Source organism: Catharus ustulatus, chromosome 14 (assembly GCF_009819885.2).
Source record: "Catharus ustulatus isolate bCatUst1 chromosome 14, bCatUst1.pri.v2, whole genome shotgun sequence".
NCBI lineage: Eukaryota > Metazoa > Chordata > Aves > Passeriformes > Turdidae > Catharus > Catharus ustulatus.
The window spans coordinates 13,086,181-13,111,015 of record NC_046234.1 but is presented as its reverse complement, the minus strand read 5'-3'; the positions used below and the strand labels follow the sequence as shown (position 1 = coordinate 13,111,015).

The window sequence follows — 24,835 nt, the reverse complement described above, 5'->3', positions numbered from 1 at the left end:
TGTCTCTTGCTCAGAATTTCCAGTTTGCCAAAAGAAATATGAATTTCAGAGGCAACCGATTCTCAAGGAGCAGTATCCCCTGTTGGAACTTGAGGCAAGTTGCATTTTAAGGAGTTCCCTCTCCTCTCTTGCTCTTCTCAAGACTTTTGCAGCAGGTAGAAGTGAGATGCCACAGAGGGAGGTGTTCCTTGGGAGGAAGCATAATGTTTCTCTCTGTCTAATGTGCCTCTTAGTGCAGATCTCAATAAGACTGGGATGTAGGCAGCTTGTTCTGTCCTTGGATGCATTTAAAACTATTAACCTCTCTGGAGTGCTGTGGGTTTTTATCATTAGTGTGGCAGAAATTAACAAGATTAGGTTGGAAACATGGAGAAATGCAAGTCACATCCTGGTTTCTTGTAGGAAACCAGCTCACCCTGCTCAGGAGGTGGGTCCCTGTTTGGTTTTAAATTATAAAGGCAGTGTCAGAACTTAAATATTAATGAGGAATGTGGTAATTATCCTGGACATACCCACAAATGAGATAGGATCTGCTAATTCTTTTCAACTGCCTTGTTTTGTGTGCTTTGGGCATGGTGGAGCCCGCAAGCGTGTGGGACACACCTGTCAGGAGTGTCTTTAATGCTCTCATTCCCTTTATTCTTGCCTAAAGGAGCCGTGTTTGCCCTGGGATACAGAGCTGGTTGCTGGCTGGGTGACTGGCTTTCACTGTGAACTTCTAATAGCATCTCTAGTGACGTGCACAGAAGTTGGACTGAGACTGCTGTGTAAAATGAAGCCTGTTTTTCATCTCCCAGCTATCTGGAAGATTTAGAATGCAGCTGAGAAGCATGGTTATAGCAAAACTCAGCTGGTTGGCTTCTAGGATGTAATGAAGGAGATGTGAGGGGAAGGAAATGTTTCATAGGGTGACTTCTGCTCACCAAGATGTGCCCTGCTCCAAAATGCACAGCTGGTTGGGCTTCCTAGAGACCTGCTTTAACTCCAGCACGGGGCAGGTTGCTGCTCTGAATGGGTAGGTAGATGGGGCTTTAGAGGTGTGTGTTTGTTTGACCAGCTTTTCTGTCTGCAGCTGGGCTGGATTGAGGCATCTGGAGATGCTGGAAGGCAGTGAGGTGTGTTAGTATGTGCTCTGTCACCACTGGCCTTCCATGCCACTTGAAGGTGTGTGCTCTCTCCCATGCAGCTGATGTGCTGTTCTCTGACAGCCAGCAAAAGGCATGAGTCCATAGACATCCTGCTGCTTATTAAAACAATTCACAGGTGAGAAACCACAGTTTAGGTTATCACTAAAGCCAGCTATAGGACAGAGAAACTGCTCCCACCATCCTAACAGGCAGTTATTTGTCTTGGAACTGATCCAAGTGGTAAAGAACAGTGGGAGAAAAAAAGCTTTGTGATGTTTGAAAACAGTAATTAGTGGGGCATTGGAACTGTCTAGGCTTTGAGTGACCCACAGGTTAGTGGGAGAAGAACAGGTTGCTCCAGACCTCGTTGGATCTCTGAATTTGTTCTGTGGAACAGGTGCCTGTTTGTGTGTACTTGGCCAAAGAGGGGCACTTCAGAGGGGAGGCGTGGCAGAACAAAATCTGCTCTGTTTATTTGACTTCATTCTCCCTGCTTCTAAGATAAGCAGAGATAAGCATCTTTTCTGGAAACATGAAGTACCCAAAAATCATAACTCAGCCGAACACTTTGTTCAGCTCTGCAAGGTGGTGAAACAATGCTCCGAGACGATGGCTTAGGGCAAACGGGGATCTGTGATCCTGCTAGTGTGTCCTGCTGAGCATATGTCCTTAAAAGGAAACGTGTGGGTTACTTTCCCCTCTTGCATCCTGTTATTTAAGCTATTTTAAGTACTTGTCCTCGGGAGGAAGCTGAGCCAGAGCTTGAAGCAGCTTTTGGGATTCGTCGCGGCTTTGCTGCGCCACCTGCGTCTGGCAGAGCCGGTGCCGCGCTGCTGCCGTGACCTTCCCCAGGTTCAGCATGCTGGCGTGCATGCATCTTTCAGTAGAAATAGGAAACTTCAGATGTGCTGCAGTTTCCTTTCCATCAGGCACACTATAATGAATCCAGGCTGTAGCTTGTCTGTTAAAACGATTTTGCTTTCTTCCATTAGTAATTCTGGGCAGGCCGCCGAACGATTTCATTTGGGACAGCTTCTATTTTGACAGCCTCTTCAGCTGTTGAATACCATCTCAGATTTTGTTAGAGCTCTGTCTGAAGTCAGGACCTGTTGCAGGACATCCAGCAAGGCACCATATGGTGGGCCTGCAGTGATGCTGGAAATAGATTTGGAACTGGCTGGTACTGCAGAGGTGTGGGGGGTTTTTTTAAATTTTTTTTTTAAATGCTGCTTCTTTGTACATTTGATGCCAGAAGGGGAACAGAGACAGTAGGAAGGTAAGCAGCTGCCCTGTGGGATGGGGTCTCAGGTCTATTTGTCACATCAGGCTTGTTGACATGTTAAGAACAGATCCATTTTCCATCTCATAGTTAATCACTAGTTGACTCTGCTGCCAAGCCAGAACCACAGGCCAGCACCACTTTATGGTAAAACCAGCAGGCTTTGACACTCAAATCTGCCCTTCTGTGGCCAAGAAGCTAAAACTTGAAATGAGAGCATCTTCAGTGCAAAACCAGTAACTTGGTGTGTGGTCTTACTGTTAAACTAACAGACCTGATTTACTTGCAATTCCCACTTCTAAGTGTTTGGCACATAGATGCCCTTTTACTCTGTGAAATAAATTGGTGATTAATTTTTTTCCCCGAATACTATGGAAGAGTAACTTTTACACGCGGGTTTTTGAGGTATTTTTAAGAGTTGCACGACCTTAGGTCCCAAGTCCTGAGAATCAAAGGTTTTGTGTAAATTGAGAGGTGTCCTTCACACTTGATTTTTGTGCTGTTTGTCTGAGCCTAATGCAGCCTTTCCTGATGGGCAAAATCTTTGTGCCATGGTCCTGACTTATGTGAGCTCCCAGGGGAGTGTGCATTTCAGATGTCTCTTAATGTGGCAGAGTTCCAATTTTTAATTTTTTTTTTTTAGTGAGCAAAGGTAAATCTTCTTTGAACTAAGCCTGCCTGGAGGACTGGGGAGATGCTGATTGCAGGAGTGAATGAAACCATCAAACTGGGCAGATGTTGACCCAGCTTGGAGTAAATTCCTCATACCTGCCCTGCAAGGCTTCATGTATAGAACCAAGCTCCAAATAGGTTTCAACATCCTTTTATCCACGTGTCCCGTATTGGAGTTGCAGACTTTGGAGCTCAGTTTCCTGATGTCTCACCTAGGAGGCTTCTGCCTCATGAAATACCATATCAGGTTTTATCCCTTTCACATCTGAATGGGCTCAGACATAGCTCATGCAAGCCTGAATCAGAAACACTTCTGAATGTTTAACCTGGACACGTCAAGAGGAAAACCTTTACCAAATCTGAATCAAAATTGGATCCCATCAAGGATACAATATGTATTTTGAAGTCTTATTTTTCTCTATCCTTTGCCTGCTACTTACATCTGCTCTAACATTTGGGTAGATGCAAGACTTAGGTGGTGGTTTGGTTGGAAGAAGGGGTGAACAGATGTTTTTGGATTTTCCTGCTTAATTTGGGAGCATGCTGAGGGATTGTGGTTGGTTCAGTCAGGCACAGTAAAAACAAGGGAGTTGTCTGCAGGCTGAGGGTGAAAGCAAAGTTTTCTTTTAGGTTCACAGGCCCTGGAGATTAGGAAATCCCTTCTTGTCTTTCCTCACTGACTGTAAGGAGGGGAAAAGGTGCATATTGTAAAGTTAGATTCAATAATAAAATTACTGCAAGAGAAGAAGCTGTGATTTATCTAGAGGGGAAATAGTTTGCTCATGACATCTCAGGCTGGACTGCTAATAAATCTTGCTTTTGTAAGTTTGTATTATTTCAGAGTAAAATTGTAAAATTGAGAGCCAGGCAGCAACCTATTGGTATCATTAATCATTGCCCCAAACCAGTTTATTTCCTCAGCACTATTGTAAACACTGACTTTCCATTAAGTAGTTTAATATATTTATTAATCCACGGGAATTGATGCTCTTCCTTAGTGTGAGACAGAGAAACTGGGGTGTAGGAGGGAGTACAGGTTTGCTCTTGTCACTTTGGACATTTGCCACTGAGCAGAGTTTCACTTTCTTGCTAACTGATAAAAACAATTCTGAAATCCCATATTCCCATATGGATCTGGAAAATGAGGACAGTTGGAGTGGTGGTGCTGGAACACTGCTGTGGAACAAAACCTAAAAACCACAGAATCCTCATTAAAACTAAATTGACCTCCACAATTTGGTTAGAAAAAATAACCCTGGACCTTAGAGCTATCCTGATTGTTTTCTTTATTCTTGCAATTATCTCCCTTTAACCATAAATACTGACTCCAGTGGCCGTAGTGAGATTCCCCCTTGAAGTAAACCAAGTTTTGGAGCTGGTGCAGCTCTTCAGGCACTAAATTAACTTTTGTGCAAAGCTCCTGTGTCACAGTATTCTTGTTTTCTTCCTCAGTCTAGTAGGTGACACTATCTCACTAAACACAGGGTGCTGCTGTGGCTTGGTGTGATAGGCTGTGAAAGCAATTGTCCTTGCAGAGCATTCTTGGGCAGCAATAAAATATCTGTTTGCAATTTGCTGTCAGTGTTAAATGGAGAGCATAATTGACAACATGACAAAAATGCAACTGCAGAGCTGACTTGGTGTTTTTAGTTCAGAAAATAAGAGGTGCTGTGTTTCATTACCATCTATTTTTAACATGCTAGGGCTGTGGTATTTAGACATGAAAAGAGACATTCTGGAGATTGTTTATGAAAATACAGATGTTCTGTTGTGAAACTTCAACACCAGCCTTGTCACATGTGCCCAGAGTCATCCTGGTCAGTCCTGCTTCAAAGCTGCTGTTGCCCAGAGCTGGAGGGCTCCCATGACTCGTGCTGGGACACTCTGAGGATGTGCTGTGTGTCTTTACTGTGTGCCTTTGAACAATGGACTCCTTGATATTTTTGGTATGGCCATCCTGCTGTGTGCCCATGCCCTGGGATTCAGCAGGTTCCCAGTGTGCAGGTTGCTCTCCATAAAGCTCTTGGACATGGGAGGTTTTTGCCCCTCTGTTGGGGGTCAGTTCTGTGAGGTACAGGCACTTTTCTAAAACCTTCTACTGCCTCTTCTCTTCCTCAGACCTCAACAGCAATGGCTTCATCTGTGACTATGAGTTGCACGAGCTGTTCAAGGAGGCCAGCTTGCCTCTCCCTGGCTACAAAGTGAGAGAGATCATCCAGAAGCTCATGATTGATGGCGACAAGAATAAAGATGGGAAGATCAGTTTTGAAGAGTTTGTTTATGTAAGTGATGTTTCTGAATTGCCAGCAGCCTGGGGGGCCCCTTTTAGACAAAGCTGAGGAAGACCACAGAAGAGGTTAAACCTGATTTCTCAACCATTTAATCCTAATGCTAATTTTCTTTTGACAAACTGATCAATTCTGAGGACTAGCCATGTAAAAATCAGTTCTTCGTACAGGTATCTGTATATGATCAGTCTTTTGTGCTGTTATTGACAGCCTTTAGATTTGGACAGAGGAGAAAAATACTGGTTAGTGTCTGAACAAAAACCAACCAAACAAACAAGAAGAATCCAAGTGGTTTTCCTATGTGATAGCTTCATTGGAGGCCAAAATATTGTTTCCACATGAGGTGACAACTAGAAAAAAAGTCTTGCAATGATCCAAGCTTACAATATTTACTGGAAGCTATTCAGTTTTTCTGGGCACACAGATGAATGCTTGTTTTCCCTGTGTATCAGTATAATTTCCTTTCTCTGTTTAATGGGACTACAAGTATTTGCTAAAGAGCTGAAAGGGCATTTCAAAACACACTTGGATTTGTGGTGGGTGCTGATCTAGGAAAATTCAAATCTCTTACCTTGACAGGGAAGAACAAGAGTGAGGTGATAGGACAAGGATCAGTCTTTTTTAATAGAAATAGACCACAATTTAAAAAAATATTTATTTTTACAAAAGCACAAGATTTCTGAGATAATGGTTCAATGTACATTCTTCATCCTTTTGACATTCTGATGACTGAATGCTGAATGAGTAATTAAAGTATGTGCACTACCTTGAGGGAACTGTTTTCATGTCAGTTTTCTTGATATTTCTTAATTTGTCTTCACTTTCTGTTCCTTAATTGTTTTCAGACCCTCTGAACTTTTTGAGTTCGGAGTCAACTAGTAAGTTGGAGTTTGCAGTTTGTAAACACTTGCATGCTGGGTGCATGTTTCAGCTGTCGGTTTGAACTGGTCCATAACTCTTAACTTTGCACTAGGAGGAAGGATGAAATAAATCTCTTCTGTTGCATTTGGAAGGTACCAATGATTGAGTGAAGACAAAATGTCTAGGACAGCTGAGGTGCATGGTAGCAGCAATGCTTCACTGTATGATTTGTACAAACTGAACTCTTGCTGTTTTCTAACTGAGCATTTTTGCTGGAATTTATGGTACAAAGAATGACATGAACTGACTTTACATTGGTTCCAAGTGATTTAGTGGTACCTCAGCATTAGAGCACATATTCTCAAGAAGATATGCAATACCAGTAGTTAACTCAGGAAGTTTTAAAATAAATAGATCTAAAACAAAATCCTCATGGTTAAAGCCAACCAACCAGAAACCCCCCAAATTTTGGGCTCTCAGATCTTCAGTCAGCTTTACCTGATCAACCTCTGCATTCCATCAGGAGGTGATTTAACTGCACTGTATCATCAAGATGATGTGTTTAAGGCACAGGGAAGGTAGGGTGTGACAACCAGCAACCTGGCCCTGTAGTGACACCTCTGCAGCCTGCTGTCCTCTCCCTTTAGCAGAAGCATGTTGCTGTCCTGATTTACAGTGCTGTTTCATTGTCTTTTTCTGGATAGTGTTTAGAGAACCTGTACACGTTCCATTTGTATTTTCAACTTGGTTGAAACTAATTTAGTTCAGTTTTGAGGGAGTTGCAGTAGGTTTTACAGCCACTGAATGTGTTTTTTACTAATAGCTGCTCAGTTCTGTATGGCCTTGACGCCACTAACAGTGGCATCCAACCTGTGCAAATGGCATGTGCAGTTTTCCTGTGCTGAAGCATCTCTTCTGCCCTCCAGCACGAGGGTGTTTTGCCAGTGAGCTGAAGCCTTCTGTTGAGGAAGGGGGAATCTTCACCTGGAGCACTCATTGTTACACTTTATTGCAGATTTGACTGTTACATGCTTAAAGGGAATTGTTTCTTGAGTTGTGGACAAAGTCTTTTGTGTGAACTAAAGTCACAGTCTCACGAGCATCTGGCTTACACAGAAGGGTTAAATTGCACCACAGCTTTCTCAAGTTTTGCCCTGCAGGACCTGCTGCATGTGTTACCTGTGCTCAGACTGCAAAGGTTTCATGGGTTTTTCTTGAAATCTACTTGTAAAGGTAAATATAGGCAAGGTACTTCATGCCTAATGCCTGTTTCAATAGGCACTTGCAGTGTGTGTTTGAGTAAGTGGGATGACTCTGCCCACTGTCCATGTCAGATTTAATACACTACACCCTTGCTGGGCCCTTCACAATTGCTGATTTTACCGTGAAGTTTGCTTTAAACCTGAGAAGAAATAGCTCCTTCTGTGGTCCTTTTTGTTTTACGAGGACAAATATTTCTTGTCTAACAGAGCACTTTAAATTGTAGATTTTCCAAGAGGTGAAAAGCAGCGACATCGCTAAAACATTCCGGAGAGCCATTAACAGGAAGGAAGGAATCTGTGCCATTGGGGGCACCTCAGAGCTCTCCAGCGAGGGCACCCAGCACTCCTACTCAGGTACACTCTGCCTCCCACTCTTCCCTTGGGTTTTTGGAGGTCCTGTGCCAAAACCAACCCATTTCTGTCACCATGCCTTGTGCTGTGCTCTAGCTGTGAGAGCTGAGTGATCTCACGTCAGGGTGATAGCAGGACAGAATTTATGTGCTGAAAATTTAGCAGTGTATGAGTTAAATGTGTTCTTACTTGCTTTGTTAACTGTGCTTGCTGATGAAGTCCTTGTGTCACACTTGAGTATGATAAAATTAAGTAACAAGTAAATAACAGGAATATTCTGATAGTTGTAAGTGAGAGTCTTCTTTCTTTAAACTTTGTGTGACTAATCAAATGTGTGGTAATCATAGTGGGGCTGTTATTTCCCTGGGCTGTTGTACTCTGCTTCTTTTGGGAAAATCTTTGCTATGAAAAAACCTGTATTAAATTTACCATTGGTTTTCTTAGAGGAAGAGAAATATGCCTTTGTAAACTGGATAAACAAAGCCCTGGAAAATGATCCCGACTGTAGACATGTTATTCCAATGAACCCAAATACAGATGACCTGTTCAAAGCTGTGGGAGATGGGATTGTGCTATGGTAAGTCATGATGGCTCCTGAATTTAAAAAAAATAACCAAGCAAAAAAGTCAAAAATCAGCAAAATAACTTTCCCAAACTGTTGTTAGGGGAATTTTCATCCCATTCCAGGCTGGTTTTGTGACTGGTGTGTGTGCATAACGTTTTGCACATATAAAAAGAGGCTCAGTCTCTCAGGCTTTCATTGCCATTGTGTGATGCCTCAGCTTTGGTGCCAGCTGATATTTTCATCCAGTGCTTTTGTTTGGGCTTGAGACTGAGTTTGCTGAGGGGGCAGGAGGTGCTTTGTGGGAGCAGGAGTTTTCCTGGTGCAAACTCAGCCTGGTGCTGGGTAGCTTGAGGAGGGCACATGTGGTAAATAGCCCATTCTCTTGGATGTTCAGGCAGGCTGTGTCCTCTGTGGGAATGTTAGTGACCTTATTATGCATTAACCCAAAAACAGATTTTTCTGGGGATCTTCTTGTTCTTTTTAATAACTGCACTAAGTAAATTAGGTGACTTATTCAGTTACATGCTGAGAGCAGAAGGCATCCAGGACTGCTAAATACCAGCAACCTTCTGTGTGTGAGATTTTTTTTGGGTTTATGGGTTAGGTTCATTTGTTTTATTGGAAGTGAGTTAATACACTGGATGAACCTGGAATTTCAGTAACTCTGTCAATACACAAAGTAAGTTACCTTTAATTTCTTTTATTTTTTAACTTTAGCTTGTAATGCATATTTTTAGTTTATTTATTTCCCAAGTTTCAAGTAATTCATGGCTTTAGGCAAAGACTGAGTAGGAAATAGTTCCTAAAGTTTAAATTTGCTATATTTTGTGTTGATTAAAATTTCATTGTGCTCACATGCTCCCCACTGGGCTCTCCAAGTGTTTGTTCTTTTTTTGGGGCAGGTTTTCTTGCCAGCAGTAGTAAACCTTTACAATAGGAGGAAGTTTGTTGTCTTACTAGAATGTGCAGTGGATGTCAGCAGAGCAGTGAGTCTTGACTAGTTCAGGGACTGCACTGTGAATAATTGATGTGCTCTTTTTGCTCTAGCTCCTGAGATCAGTAGTGGCTGGGAACATGTTTAAAGTTTCAGGCTTAGCTATTAGTTACAAATACATTCTTGATAATGTAAATATTAACTTCTGATTTATGCAGTCTTGATTTTAATAAAAAAAAATTACACAAAAACAAGCAGGCTAAAGAAAATGTGTTGTGGTGAGTATTGTCACAGTGAGTATTTGTTATTGAGTATTTGATTAAATACTAAATGTTGTTCAAATATCATTGGTTTTCCTCCTAACAGCAAAATGATCAATCTTTCTGTTCCTGACACAATTGATGAAAGAGCAATTAATAAGAAGAAACTCACACCATTCATAATTCAGGTATAAAACATTTCTGTATTTTATTTTCTGAAATTCCTATTAAGATAGAATTAATGAATGTAGCATGGTGGCTCAAAGCATTACTGTGGAATGTTGGAAAGGAGCAAGTTTTGTAACTTCTGTTTAATTATTAAATGCAGTTTTGTACCATGCATAATTGACAGTTCTGTGGGCATGGTTCAAAAATACTGAATTAATGACAAAAAGGGTAAAGTGACTGAAATGTGCACACGTGATATTGCTGTGGTGATTATGTATAGCACTTTTTTAAACTGTGTGGCTATTGGTGTTGGCTGTAAATCATTTCATACTAGGGCAGGCTGTTTTTGTGAGGATGTCTGTGTGTGTGTGTGTGTGTGTAAATTAGCACTTCTCTAGCCTTATTCTTGTGGATGCCACTAGATGCAACTAACTCAGAGACTGAAACTAAATACCAGAGGCTGAAATTAAACCCTGGTGCCTAGTTCAGTTTTTATTGATTCAGCCTGCTGCCACCACAGCTCCCTTAAAATTTCAGCTGGAGAGTGACCAGTGTTTCCTCACAGTGTTTCCTCTGAGCTGCTGCTGTTGGAGCAAGGACGAGGGGGAAACCTCTGCTCTGCTGGTGCTGGATGAAAGGGGAAGCAGCATCTCCCTGGGCTGTGTCTGACTGGGCTTTGCTGTTTGCAGGAGAACCTGAACCTGGCCTTGAATTCTGCATCTGCCATCGGCTGTCATGTTGTCAATATTGGTGCAGAGGACTTGAGGGAAGGGAAGCCCCACCTGGTCCTTGGGCTGCTCTGGCAGATCATCAAGATCGGCTTGTTCGCCGACATCGAGCTCAGCAGAAATGAAGGTAAATTAAATTCTGAGGGATTACTTCTAAAGCACGAACACAGCACAGCTTGTGCTGTCAGCCCCAACCTTGCCACTACCTCTTCCCTCCCTCTTCTCTGGAAGAAGGCTCATCAGGGCCAAGCTGAATGTTCTCCAGGCTGTTTGTAGCTGTGCAGCAGGTTGGTGCAGGTGGGTTGTGCCATCCTGGTGATGTGTATCAGCCTTGGAGAGCTGGCTGAACACCAGCCTGTAAGTCAGGATGCAGCTTGGCTTGAGCCTGGCAGTGAATGAGCACATTGCTTGGTGATGCCCTAGGCTGCTCCAGCTGCAGGTTCCTAATAGTGTTGGGATGTGGCAAAAGCTGCTTGGATCCTTTTAGGATTATAGACAGCTGCATATCTTTCTCAAAAAAAAAAAAAAATTAAAAAGGGGGGCTGTAGCTCTGTGGTAGTGATTTGGTTCTAAAATCCTCCTTGCTGCTGTCACTGCTGCAGCTCTTGCTTTGTCCTTGGTGGTGAGAGACTGATGCTGCAAATCTCTCCCTGTGCTCACTCAGTCCTGCCTCCAAAATTTAAACTTTTCAAATCATCTGAAGAGCTCTGATATTCCTGCATGTGCTATCAGAGCATCCAGATGGATGGAGGGGCTTCAGTGTCTTCTATTTAAGCTTTCCCATCATGAAGTGTAGACATTGTTTGGCTTAGATTGAAAATTCATGGCAAAGGAAGCACTGGCCAGCTGAAAGGGTGCTTATCTTGGCTTCTCTGGGTTTTTTTAACAGTACTTATGAAACTGCTTGGAAGCATTTTTCATTGAGATAGAAGTGCATTTGCATTTGACTTCCTGTCATCAGCTTAAAAGACTGTGCATAAAGTCCAGAGAATTTTGTTATATAAGAAAAGGGAAAATACTATTTTACACGTATTTTTCTAGATAATTTATACTCCTCTTTGTGTAACAACCAACTCAGGAAAACTCTGCTAATACCAAGAATATTTTGACATAATCAGTAGTTGCTATTGTACCCCCCTGAAATCTTGCTGCAGCTTGAATTCTGGCATGCAGATTTGACTCTTCCCTTACTTTTTTTTGTTCTTGTAGCGCTTGCTGCCTTACTTCGTGATGGTGAAAATCTGGAGGACCTTATGAAATTATCCCCAGAAGAGCTGCTCCTAAGATGGGCCAACTACCACCTGGAAAACGCAGGCTGGCACAAAATCAGTAACTTCAGCTCAGATATCAAGGTACCAAAGCTCTCCTGATTTGCAGTGCCTGGGAAAATAATGGGAGCTGGACAGGGATGTGTTTGCATGTGTAAATGAGGCCTTTCATCCTCAGGCAGGACCTTTCCTGACCCTAATACACCAAGTGGTCTTACCAGGGGGGTTTTGGGTGTTAGATTTGAGGTCCTGCAGTGCAGTTCTCTCTTGCCATGAGGATGAGTCCAGTGTTGAACTGTCTGTTTCCTCCAGTGCTGCTGTTGTGTGTTTTAATCAACTACGAAACTGGCATTACTTGCATGTTTTCAAATTTCCTTAATCCATCTTTTGATGGAGATAACAGGGAGAGTGAGACTTCCTCATACTCTTGGCAGGTGATAGCATTTCATCTAAAATGTTGTGGGCTGGAGAGAGGAAGGGAATCAAGACCTCTTATTCTTCACACTGGGTTTAGTAGGAATGGGAGTGGGGATTCTTAAAGCTGCTTTTCACATGAGTGGGGGCACTGGTGAGAAATGGAGGATGGTGACTCCAGAGTGGGGCATCTGGACACTGGTCTCAGCAGTTTTCTGGAGCTTATTCACATGACCAGCAGTTTCCAGTAAGAGAAAGAAGTTTGAAATAGGAAAAAAAATTGCTAATTGAGGTGTATGGGGATCATAGATCTGCTCTGTTGTGTGCATGTGTGCATGGTCACTCTTTATTTCCAACTAAAAAGTTACCTACAGTTTTGCTGATAGCTGCTGGCTTCTCTGGTGCATCCCCTAGGCTGCCATGATATACTGAGGTCCTCCGTGGTGCTGAGGACTAAAAGGACATGTAGTTGATAAATAATCACTACAGCTGTTGGCTCCTCCTGGTTTGTGACCATCCCTGGACTCTCTCCTCTAAGCTGTTCTACCTAATGTGCAGGCACAGGAGAAAATATTCAGGCATATTTTAATCAGCTTTTTCTTGGCATTTGTCTTCACTGAACCATTTTCATTATTGCTGTGGCAGTAGGAATGGCTACCTTGTTTAGAGGTTAGGGCTGCCTTGGGGCATCTGGGGGCCATGAGTGTGAGCAGCGTGGGGTCATTTCCTCCTCCAGCCACTGCAGACATGGCTGTGCCACCAGAGCTTGTAGCAAACAGTCAAAACACATAATTGTCATCTTAAATATTTCTAACCTTTTCCCTTTGTTTCTTTTCCTGCTGCCTGGATTTCTACCATTGTGCTCTCTTTTAAGCTTACAGATTTTGGCAATTCAGTAAAGGTACATAAGCCAATTATGCACGGTGACTTGTTAAAAATGAGCTTGAAATTAATTGTTATGGTGTATTCACTGCTGTGCAAGGGAACTGAATTTTCTTTTTCATTCATTTCAGGATTCCAGAGCCTATTTCCACCTCCTCAATCAAATTGCACCCAAAGGGCAGAAAGAAGGAGAGCCTCAGATTGATATTAACATGTCGGGTTTCAATGTAAGTATTCAGGCTGTCATGTCCTCATCCTTGGGAATCATGAACTGTCTGTACCCTATCATTGCCCTGTGACATCTGGGTAACCTGGTATCTTAATTTCTAGAGTGTGGTCATGTGTCAGTGGCCATGTGCACATCTCAGGTGTGTGCTCAATGAGTGCTTGCTGCCAGCCTGGTCACTACCCTCCAATTAACAGAGATGATTGAGAAATACTTTGTGGGCTTGCTCCTTTTGAACTACCAAGTTCCAAAAGCATTAAAATTTGACAGCATGTGAGCTTGGAAAGCATCATGCTAAGAAAAACAGCAAGACAAGCCATGACAATGGCACAGCAGCAGGGGCTGGTGTGTGTTTTCTCTCTTAGTGACTGATTCCAAACGTGGACTTGCTGTCCAAATCTGGGCATTGCCCTGTGTGGTCAGGAGGTTCCCATGTGCTTTGTAGCCCAGTGTGCTCCATGACAGCTGTTGTCCCTTGATCCCTGGCAGGAGAAGGATGACCTGCGGCGGGCAGAGTACATGCTGCAGCAGGCGGATCGCCTCGGCTGCCGGCAGTTCGTCACGCCGGCTGATGTGGTCAGTGGCAACCCCAAACTGAACCTGGCCTTCGTTGCCAACCTGTTCAACAAGTACCCAGCACTTACCAAGCCTGAAAACCAGGACATTGACTGGACCCTTTTGGAAGGTAATGGCTGTATCAGTCACAGAATTAGCAGGGGGGGATTATCTAAAGTAAACAGTTGTGTCACTGGAGGCTGTGCCCTGCAGAGGTATCTCTGTTGAAGTAACACCTATGATTTGAGGCTTTGGTGCTGCAGTGGTTGTTTACTCATTTGGAGCAGATGAGATGGGCATTTGGCACCTTGTTCAGCTGCTCTGACCTTGTTGTGGAGCCTGAACCTGTAGGCACACTGCCCATCACTCACCGTGCTGGGGAATTTGGTTTTGCCATTTCCTGTGATGGGCAAGAAAACCTCAGAAATGCAGTGAGATGTTAATGGGAGCACTAATTATTGGCACAACTGGGACTGGGCTGTGACAGCAGTTAGCTAATACCTGTATGAAAGACCTTTCTACTCCTTTTTCTTGTAGAAAGTGCAAAAGGCTCTTCGGAGGCCTGAGGAAATCAAAATGATATCCAAGACTAGATAGCAGGGTCACCCTCTTCCTTTGAAAAAAATATAGTACAAAAAAATACTCTTTCTCTGCTCAAAACCTCCTGGTGAGCTCTGCTGCTCAAAGCTCCCTCCCTGCCTTGCAAGGTGGAAATCCCTGCTCAGCTTTGAGCTTGCAGAATTTGCAGTGAACCTGTTTTCCATCCTGTAGGAGAGACACGCGAGGAACGGACCTTCCGCAACTGGATGAACTCCCTTGGTGTGAACCCCCACGTAAATCACCTCTATGGGTAAGCTTTAGGCTCTTGGGAGACCCAGCTTTTTTTTTTATTTTTAGGGGTGTTGTTGAAATTGCAACTACCTGTGAAGAACAGTAATTAATCATGATGTGACAGAGTGCACTCAGGTCTTGAAATGTTAGACTAAATTCATGTTTTCCACTTTAGTGATCTGCAAGATGCACTGGTAATACTACAATTATATGAAAAGATCAAAGTTCCTGTTGACTGGAATAAGGTTAACAAGCCTCCGTACCCTAAACTTGGAGCAAATATGAAAAAGGTAAATATGTCAAAAGACTTTTAAGGAAGCCATGGACACCAGAAATTCCTGTTCAAGGTTTTCAGTCAAGTGAGTGCATTTGTAAGTGATTTTTCTGTTTAAACTCTTGTCCTGTATAGCTGGAAAACTGTAACTACGCTGTAGACTTGGGAAAGCATCCAGCTAAATTCTCCCTGGTTGGCATCGGAGGGCAAGACCTGAATGATGGAAACCCAACACTGACACTGGCCTTGGTCTGGCAGTTGATGAGAAGGTAGGACCCCTCTCAAACATGTGGAACTTGAGAATGGAATACAAAATTTGGGAAGTTTCTTCCATGAGAGTGTTGCAGTACCTGGAATGGGTCACCCAGAATGATTTTAAAACCTCTATCCTTTGGGTGGTGTGAGACACACCTGGACAAAACTGTGATAGACCTGCACGTGAGAGGCTGGAGCAGACATCTCTGCACAGCCTGTTGGTGGACCTGTGATCATCCTGTGCCAAGGATCACTTCTCCTTCACCTGCTTAAGTCTGGTCCACAAGCAGAAACCCCGAGCAGGAGTATTACACAACTTTTAAGTTCTGATTTTTTAATTGGAAATTGAGAGGGAAACATGCTGGGGCTGCTTCATAGCCCTCCTTTTTTTGCTTTGGAATGGGACAAAGAAGAAACTTAATAACAGATAAAGTTGATCTTCCTGTTACCCAGTTCTGAAGAATTATAAGATTATGCAAATATATGTCTGGAAAAAAGGTGTGTGTTAGCTCCTAATTTGACATTAAAGGTTTGATTGCCAATTCCTGGGGTAATCCACACCTTTTAGGTAATTACCCCTATGGAGCAAATGCTCAATGATCAAACAGTTTAACAAGTGTCCTGAGCCCAGGCAATTTTGTGAGCTCCTGTTAAAGGACATGAAATGCTGGAAAGACTAAATGCTTTAACAGAAATCACACTTCAGATAAGATACATGGTTCTTTCTTTTTGCTAAAGGAGTTTTAAAAAAAAACCAAACCCTGAGACTGTGTAAAGACTTTCCAAGCTGCTGTGGCTCATGTTGCATCCTGGCTGCATGGCTTTGTCCTGGCTCTGTGCCTAATCTTGTTCTTTCTGCTGGTTCTCAGGTACACACTGAATGTCCTCGAGGACCTGGGTGATGGTCAGAAAGCCAACGATGACATTATAGTCAGCTGGGTAAACCAGACTCTGAAAGAAGCTGGCAAGTCCACCTCCATCCAGAACTTCAAGGTGCAGATTCCCTTCTTGCCTACAAAAGTAGATGAGTGCCCAAAATTTTTTTCCTCAGCTGGAGGAACAGCAGGGGCATCTTAAGAAAGGAGTTTAAACAGGACAGGATTCAGTCTGTGCTGGTAATACAGAAGAGTGGCTTCAAGCTAGGAGATAGGAGACTGTTTAGGACTGCCCATAGTGGGGAATGGTGGCAGAGGAGGGAGGGTGGTCAGGATCTGGGGCAGGGAGGGGAGTTGAGATGCTGGCAAGCCAAGGGGCTGGAGCTGGTGTGCATTTGTAGGTGAGCATTGTGCCTTGGGCTGTGCTCAGCAGGGGAGAGCTGCTGCCTGCACAATGATTACTTCTTCGGATTTTCAGAGCACTTGCAGTAAATTGAAGTAATAGTATTGGCACCAAAGGTGAGACAGCAATCAAAAAACAGTTTGGTTTTCCCTCTGGTCCACCTGGGAATAGTCACACTGCTGCTTTGAAAAGGCTCCTTTAAAACTTCTTTGGTTGCATGTTGCAGAGCGCTGAATTGAGGTGAGAATTATGCTGTAAGGACTGGACACTCATCTTTACTTCTCTGTCCCTGTATTCTCTAGGACAAGACTATCAGCACGAGCTTGGCAGTTGTGGATTTAATTGATGCCATCCAGCCTGGTTGTATCAACTATGACCTAGTAAAGACTGGTCAGCTATCAGAAGATGACAAACACAATAACGCTAAGTAAGTTTACCCTCTCAAAAGCTGGTTTGCATCGAAAGGGTGCACATTCAATGTGCTAGCCTCAAGCTGCAGGTGTTTTGACCACACTTTATTGCTGTGGTTTTCAGTCTCTTTTGGCACTTTTTACGCAGGCAGCACTTACTGAAATGGAGTTGCTGTCCTTGCCTGTGACGCTGGAGGGAGCAGTTGGCTGAGCTCTGGCTGGCTGAGAGAAATGCAGAGCAGCTCCAGCAGCTCTTACCAGTGATACTCACTTTCACACTTCAGGCATTTGAAGTGTTCAGCTGGTGGCTCAGAGTGTTGAAATTGAACCCTTGTATGTCTTGTCTTGTTGAATCATCACAGATTGTCAAGTTTAAAGTATGGCTATTAAAACATGCCTTTGAAATGTGTGTTCTGTGACTGTTCTGCAGTGACAGAATGTTTCTGGCAGATGATAGTCTCACTTTGTTATTCATAAGGAGCAAACAGAAAAGGAAGTGTTACATGATTAATCCTTCATTATATATGCTATTAGCCCTAACAAATATTAATTAAGATTCCTTTTTAACTGTTGGTAAAGTGGACTTGACATTCAAAGGTCAATTTGCACATTAAAAACACTTTACTGTTGAAAAGGAAAATGGCAAAAATGAGAAAAACTTGTAAAACAATAGGATATGGTGTGATTAAACTGTTCCACATCTTGAATCTTAATAAACAATAGGTGAAATTGTGTTGGATGGGACAGAATTTTTCATTTGCTGGTAGCAGTCTCAGTGCTGACATCCTCATCTTTTCATGGTGAATAGGTATGCTGTGTCCATGGCAAGAAGAATTGGTGCCAGAGTTTATGCTCTTCCAGAAGATCTCGTGGAGGTGAAGCCAAAGATGGTCATGACCGTGTTTGCCTGCTTGATGGGCAGAGGAATGAAGCGAGTATAAAAGGGAAGATCCACATAAAGAAAAAAAACCCAAAATGCAACAAAAACCCAACCTGCCACCCTGGGTGCATGAGTAGCAGATCGGCTGTGACCATGTTGAAATGCTGTTGGCCTTGGAACTGTTGAAGTTCAAAGGACTTTGTTTTGCTTTGCAAGACAAATTTATCAAAATTCTCAGGGGGAGGAGTTTTAACCAACAGACATGCTCTTTTCCCAAAGGAAAGTTTAACTTATCAAGAGCTCACAGAAATGCATTCATAGCAGACCTGCATCTTGCAATATTGCTCTGGAGCTGTTTTCACTCCATTATTTCTCAGATACTTGACGTGTGGTTTTTTACCCTTGAGGGCTTTAAGGTGGTTGGTATGAGTTGTAATGGAAACAAATCTAATTTCTATCTGCAGTCCACTTTAATTTCTATCATACAGTCCAAGCACATTTTAGGTTTGACCACATCCTTAATTTTGCAAATAAAGCTACAGTACAAGTTGGGACCTGCAGGCCAGCTCGCAATGCTAAATGAGAAATGTGTAATTAGGAAGATGTACTTCCTCTGGTATTCTTTGTACATGGTGCTTTTTTGTACATCTAACTATTTTGATTACTTTACAAATAAAGCATGGCAGTTTTTTCTCTTGCTGCTTACATAAAGGGGGTTTTTTGTTTGTTTGTTTTTAAGGTTATACTACATATGATAATACCACCATCCTTGGACCTCTTGCAGTAACATATGATCATGTTGCTGATGGCACGGTTACACCTGAGAGTGGAAGTGAATGCATTTTTGTATGCATCTTGGTTCAGTTCTGTGCACCTAGAAAATAATTTTTACAAAATTCTGCATGAAAACTATAACTTTTTTATTTAAAATGCTGTTAGATACAAAACCATACTACGTTGTGGAGAGGTTTTGTGCAGGGAAGAGGCAAATGGTATAAACAGCAGGGTTCAATAAAGTGAACAGCAAATATGCTGGAATATAAAATTATTTTTACAGATAAATGGAAGGAAGCATTGTCGCCAAAGAAGGAAGATGCTGTATCCATAGGATTTAATATTCTCTTGCTTTGGCAAGCTGTTTGCTATATTTTGAGATCATATTGCTATTCCAAGCTATTCAAAGTGATGTAATATGGTGGCAAAGCATTAGTTGAAATAAAAACATTTAAATACATGCTTCTCTCCTTATTTGCACTGACCCAGCGTGGCAGCCTGTCTGCAGCTGCAGCTGGTTCTCTGGGCTGCAGTGCCACACCCAATCTTTCTTCATCTTTAACGGCCTGGTGTAAATATGACACAGGTGTTGGTCCTTCAGAGCATGTTCTGGGGTTGGTGCTGCTGGGAAAGGTCCCTGAAAAGCAAAGTTTGTTGAAAGCAGTAGCTTCTGTATTGTTGTGCCTTGGGGGCTTCAGAGGTTAACATTTGTGTGAGGGCTAATTGAGTAAAAGGGACTTATTTTTTCTGTGTGTAGGAGATGAAAAAAAGGGCAGGTGATGAAAAGGAGGAATTTGACAGTGAGCTGAAGCAGGGCTGGGGCACCTGGGGGGAGATGAGCAGGAGCCCTGGCTGCTGCAGGGGTGAGGGCAGGGGCTGCAGTGGCACCAGCAGTGCTCCCTGCTCTGAGGGGGGAGTGTCAGCAAACCACCCCAGTGCCTCCCTGCATGAAGCCTTGTCCAGAGCTGGCTGGAAACTTTCCACTGGTACAATTTTTTTCACAAGAAAAGTATGTTAACAAAGCTTCCCACAGGAAATTGCATGTTTTCACTCAAGATGGAGCGATGTGCTGTAAGTAGAGTCACAGACATCCCACTGAAGCAGAGTTCTGGTGATTTATGGCACTGGCTGGGGGTGTGGTGTAGTTAAGGTCAAAATTCTTGGACTTTGGAAGTGGCCACGTGCATCTGTCTCCTGTCTTGCCTCTTTTGCTTCCTGGTACCACATTAAAGAGGGAGAAATGGTCACTTTGGCAATTACAGAATGGGAAAGCATCTCCTTGTATTGGATGTCTTTAAGAAGGAAAAGTTTGGGGTCCAACAAGGTGGATCTCTCACCCTGAAGATCCAGTGCAGGGCAATCAGGACAAATCCAGTTTTCAAATAGTTTATTTTGTCAAACACACCTAAAATTTCCAATAGGAGATGTAAACTTTAAGACATTTCCTTCTTCAACTCTTTTGCTCTTTAGTATTAAATTATTTGTTAGTATTTATACTTTGTTTTGCTTCTTCAATTATGTGCTTTTTCTTTCCAAGGTTTTTTTAGCAGTGTCAGCTTTGTTCAGAATGAATTTTTTTTAAACAGTTGGACTTGCTGCTGCCCTTGTGGGTGCTTGTTGTCCTTAATCTTAAGGTCCTCCTTCAAATGTCTTTGCAAGCCCAAACTGCCTTCTCAGGGCCTGTGTTTTCTGGCCTCTTGTATTCCTTGCAAGTTTCTTTTTATGTGGATTAAAAACGTAGCCACATGTTCTCCCTGAGCGTACTGTGTATAAATTGCTAAATATTTCTATGACTTTTTATCATAGCACAGAGGAAGCAATTTAGTTGTGCTCGTGTCACTGTTTAATGAGGTGGTGTGTAAAAGTGGAAGGAATGTTTTTTTCAAAGCATTCAGAGAAGGTTCTTGTCCATATAAATTTTTCATCAATTTGTATTATTCAATGGAAAAGAATCTAATCTTTTAGGGACTTAGGAAATTGCTGAGGTGGACTTCACTCGCTTTTTTTGCTCCTGCCTTTTTCTATTGCAGCTTGATAGAGAGGAATGCAAAAGCAAGAAACCAGCTGGAGTTTTTTTCCACTACTTCTCAAAGTATGTTAAGCTGAGTAAAGTGAGGATGGTGAAACAGCACAAACAATGTAAGCAAAAATTTATGTTGACCATTAAATACTTTGCGCAAACCTAATCACAAATATAGCAAGGATGCAGCGTGCGTGGTTTTGTTGTGAAGCCCCATTTCGTCCCTTCCCTGGTATAACAGCAAAGTTGGTCCTGCTCTGCACTCCATGGCAGGTTTCCCATGTCAAATTGTGCTGGTTTGTGTGTTTTCAGCCCTAAACAAGGGTTTGTTTTTCTGTTACCTCTTATCAGCTTGGGATAATTCCTCTAAGGACAGGGACAAATGTGGTGTGTCTGGCACACATTCCGTTGCTTCCTTCTGCAAGCACCCAGTAAACATTGGATAAGGGTTTTTTATGTACCTGCACAGATGGAAAATTCCATGTGGGAGCACGGAGAAGGCTGATCTGTGTCTCCCAGCAGCTGAAGGGAGGCAGACTGGGGGTATGGCACTGGAATTGTGCTGTGACAGAGCTCCTTGACAGCATGCAGGGAGACAGATTGTACAGACCAAAATACCTCTTTGCAGGGTAAATGCAGAGCCATGTCAGCTGGGGTTCAGTGCTGTGAGGAACAGCTGAGTGATAGAATGTTTTACGTGGTATTTTTGCCCACACCTCCAACACTGTCCTACATTCCAACAGCAGAGATGCCCATGTGCCTGCTGTGGGAAGGAACACATGCTCACAGTGACACTGAGGGACTGGGCCTTTTATAAGGACCCTGGATATACTGGAGCACATGCAATTTATTCCTATTTCAGCAATACTCACAATATGCCCAGTATGGGCTGGGCACAGGGAGGCAGCTCCTGCCAGGGAGATCACACCTGGCTGTGGTCAGCTGGGAGTGGGGAGGACAGAGGGGAACCTGCTTCCCACCCCCACATCACCAGCACGGGCACCAGCCCTGAACGTGCCAATGTGAGCATTGCAGTAAAGTTTGATGTTAGCATTTCAGATTAGAGCATTACCCATGAATGAAATAATTTATCCCTATAATAAAACCCCTTTATTTCCATATAAAATCCACCTGTCATGAAAACCATTGTTCATAAACAGATTTCAAGAAAATTAATTTAGCAACCTCCACTTTATAATCAAAACACCATTAAAGCACCAGCAGGGTGCCCCATCCCCTGTCGTTGTACCAGGTGTGGCAGGCAAGTGCCAGCAGGATGAGCTGGCCGGGCAGAGCAGGGGGCCTGGGAGCCACGCTGGTGCCAGCCACCCTGCACTTGTCCTCACTGGCCGGCTGCAGTGGCACCGTGCAGTCCCCCAGGTGTGCAGGGTGGGGCTGCTCAGGTGCTGTGGAGTTGGGAGGGTGCAGGAAGGAGCAGCCCAGCCCCTCGAGGGCCGCGCGGCGCGGGGTCCAGCGCCAGAGCCAGAGCGTGCTGCAGTCACAGCGCCAGGGGTTGTGCCACAGCAGCACGCGCCTCAGCCCGCTCAGGTCAGAGAACAAGTGCACGGGCAGGGAGCTGAGGTTGTTTCTGCTCAGGTGGAGGAAGTGCAGCTTGGTGAGGTATGAGAAAGCAGAGTCTGAGATCGATGAGATCTGGTTGTTGTTCAAGTACAAGTTTCTCAAGCTGAGCAGCTGTCGGAAGGTGCAGTCGACAGCAGTGATTCTGTTGGCTTCAAGGTGCATGGTCTTGAGCTGGATCAATCCTTCAAAAAGCTGATTAGGCAAATCAGTGATGAAGTTGTGTCCTAAATTTAACGTGCCCAACCTGAGAAGCTTTGTGAAAGCTCCATTTTGAATGATCCATATCCGATTCTTCCTGAGATTCAGATCACGCAGGGTTCCCAGGTCCTTCAGGGAATCTCTGCCGATGGCTTCTATGTGATTGCCCTCCAGGGACAGCCTCGTGAGGCTGGAGAGGTTCTTAAAGGCTTGTGGGACATACCTCATGTTATTGGAGGCTAAATCAAGCCTTTCTAAAGAAGGCAAGTGTGAAAATAGAAGTGGGTGGATTTCGAAGATATTGCAGTGGGACAAATCCAGGCTGATGAGGTTTAATAGTCCTCTGAAAGTGTTTGCGTGCAGGTGGGTGAGGCGTGAGTTCCTGCTGAGGTGCAGCTCTTGCAGCCTGCTGAGAGCATGGAAAGTTCCTGGGGTCAGGAAAGTCAGATTGTTCCCATCTAGCCAGAGGCTGTGAAGGAAAGTCAGATTTCTGAAGGTGTTGGTGTTGAAATTCCGCAAATAATTGTTGGAGAGATTTAGAGAGATGGTGGATGCTGCTATTTCTGCAGGTAGGGTTTTCAGTCCAGCTCTCTGGCAGAGTATGGTCTCTTCAGGTGTACATTTGCACATGCTTGGGCATGAATTGGAGACATTCAGACTCAGCCCAGCCTTTGCTGCACAAGTAAATATAAATATAACGAGAAAGAACATGACCAGCCACACGTCAGCCACAGCATCTAATACCTGATGGACAGTAGAGAAGGAGGCAAGAAAAAGAACAGGTACCTTTTGGGCAGGTGAACCACGGGCATGGCAGGGTTGGTTGGACTGTGCCCCGACAGTGAAAATAAATCAGCTGGTTCTTCCTGCTGCAGCCCCGTGGGGATTAAGTGTTTAGGCACGTCAGAGCTGATTAAGCACTGCCCTGAGAGGCAGGGAGACTCCTCAGCCCAGCATCATGTTCTGATAGTGGTTTTTCCCACCTCCTGCCCTCTGCAAACAGCAGCAGGTAACAGACTTCCCCTGTCACTGTCTGGGAGAGGCTCCTGCTCATGGGTTATCACCATTCTCAGAGTCTGCTTGGCAGCTGGCTCAAAAAAACTGTTCTGGGAGGAATTTTTGTGATTTTCTCCAGTAGAACTTCAGCAAAGGCAGTGGAAGATGATTCTGCCATGCAGGTGTGAGGTGAGGGCTCTCACCCCAGCGTGGCTGCACACACTGACAGATGTCTTGGGCTCAGGGAAATGCAGCTGTGACCAAGCCCTGAGCACAGCCTCACTGATGGCTCTGACTCCTCTGCAGTAAAATGGGAGTCTGCCAGGAGCTGTGCAAGCTCCACATTGTCTGACAGCTGGGAAAGCACAGGAGAGTGCTGTGTGCTGGCAGTGCCTCTTCTTGGGATAAGCCCTGAGCCATCTGAGTGGTGAAAGATGAACCCCATGGAGCCCCCCAAGGGCACACTGTCCTTCCCAGGGCACTGCCTGTCTCCAGCAGGTCTGAAGATGCACTGAGCAACTGGAGCTGGACTTGTGTCCTTAAAAATCTGTGTCCTTTCCCTGCCCTTTTTTTTATCCTATATCCACAGCTCAAGGGAAGTGCATTTGGGGACCTGAGTGATGAACTCAACAGCCATCAGCAATCTCCAGACTTGCCATTCTGCTTATGATGACAGGAGGACCAGACCCAGGGCTTGCAGCTGATGTGTCATTAGCCAGTGGCACAATTGCTGCTCTTGTTTTTTGTCACTCTTTTAATTTTTTTCCCCACTTCTCTCTGCTGGAATTCTCATATGTTCTGATGTGCTTGAAGCAACTTTTGTCAGCCCCCTGCCTTCCTTGTGCACTTCCAGTGCATTTCCTTGTTCTTAATTTCTTGGTCTCTCTCAGCTTTTTGCTTTTTTTCATGTTTTACAGATTGGGTTTTCTTTCTCTCCCCTGTTCTGCCAGCTCTGTCCAGACAGTGGCTGAACCCCCTGATATCTAGTATGCCCAACAGTAAGTGTGACCTGGACAAGTTTGCAGCTCTGTTGTTTTCTCAGCAGAAGCAGATTATGTTTCCTGTGCTGTTAAATTGCTATGTTGGCTTCAGCTAGTTCTGTTTTCTTCTTCATTTTTTCAAGCAACAATCCCCTGAAGAACAGCTTCTCTCTGGAAGCTTGGCCAGGACGATCATGTTGTGTAATGGTGACCATCTTCCAGCTGTAAACAACATCATTTATTTAGTTAGACAGGCTTTGGTGCAGTGTTTCTGGGGGCCAAAAGCTGGTTTCCACCAAGAGCAGCAGTGATGGCACTGTGCCCAGGGGCTGGTCCTGGGAGCCCCAGAGGAAGGTGGAAATGTGCACTGCTCACCCCCTCCAGCTGATCATGCCTGGGGTCAGGCTGAAGGTTTTGGTGGGTGAATCTTTGTTTTCTGTATTCCTGGTTCAGCTGGGACTGCTCCTTTGAGGACATCACCTTGGAGGGGTGTCCTGCTCCTGGGATCTCCATGGGCT

At 44.0% G+C, this 24,835-nt stretch overlaps 2 protein-coding genes across 5 annotated transcripts in view; one reads left to right on the top strand and one right to left on the bottom strand.

Moving 5' to 3' along the window:
• Positions 1 to 19,002, top strand: part of PLS3 (plastin 3) — a 48,463-nt gene extending 29,461 nt beyond the window's left edge. For 3 of the 4 annotated variants that reach the window (XM_033072512.1, XM_033072513.2, XM_033072509.1), the window contains exons 3-17: positions 5,197 to 5,360; positions 7,714 to 7,843; positions 8,285 to 8,417; positions 9,706 to 9,787; positions 10,457 to 10,622; positions 11,705 to 11,847; positions 13,052 to 13,078; positions 13,191 to 13,286; positions 13,775 to 13,970; positions 14,612 to 14,690; positions 14,847 to 14,961; positions 15,081 to 15,214; positions 16,070 to 16,193; positions 16,781 to 16,905; positions 17,697 to 19,002. In XM_033072512.1, the coding sequence (XP_032928403.1) occupies positions 5,197 to 5,360; positions 7,714 to 7,843; positions 8,285 to 8,417; positions 9,706 to 9,787; positions 10,457 to 10,622; positions 11,705 to 11,847; positions 13,052 to 13,078; positions 13,191 to 13,286; positions 13,775 to 13,970; positions 14,612 to 14,690; positions 14,847 to 14,961; positions 15,081 to 15,214; positions 16,070 to 16,193; positions 16,781 to 16,905; positions 17,697 to 17,829 (1,847 nt within the window). In that variant the 3' untranslated portion in view covers positions 17,830 to 19,002. The remainder of the gene's footprint in view (positions 1 to 5,196; positions 5,361 to 7,713; positions 7,844 to 8,284; positions 8,418 to 9,705; positions 9,788 to 10,456; positions 10,623 to 11,704; positions 11,848 to 13,051; positions 13,079 to 13,190; positions 13,287 to 13,774; positions 13,971 to 14,611; positions 14,691 to 14,846; positions 14,962 to 15,080; positions 15,215 to 16,069; positions 16,194 to 16,780; positions 16,906 to 17,696) is intronic. The other variant, XM_033072510.1, reaches the window with a different exon arrangement.
• A 2,769-nt stretch (positions 19,003 to 21,771) lies between these two features.
• On the bottom strand, positions 21,772 to 23,052 carry LOC117003003 (nyctalopin-like). The gene has a single exon (XM_033072594.1). The coding sequence runs from the start codon at positions 23,050 to 23,052 to the stop codon at positions 21,772 to 21,774; it is 1,281 nt and encodes a 426-aa protein (XP_032928485.1).
• Positions 23,053 to 24,835: the final 1,783 nt, after the last annotated feature.

Excerpts from the sequence above, each read along its gene's own strand:
- LOC117003003 (XM_033072594.1), bottom strand. The coding sequence starts at position 23,052 with ATGTTCTTTCTCGTTATATTTATATTTACTTGTGCAGCAAAGGCTGGG.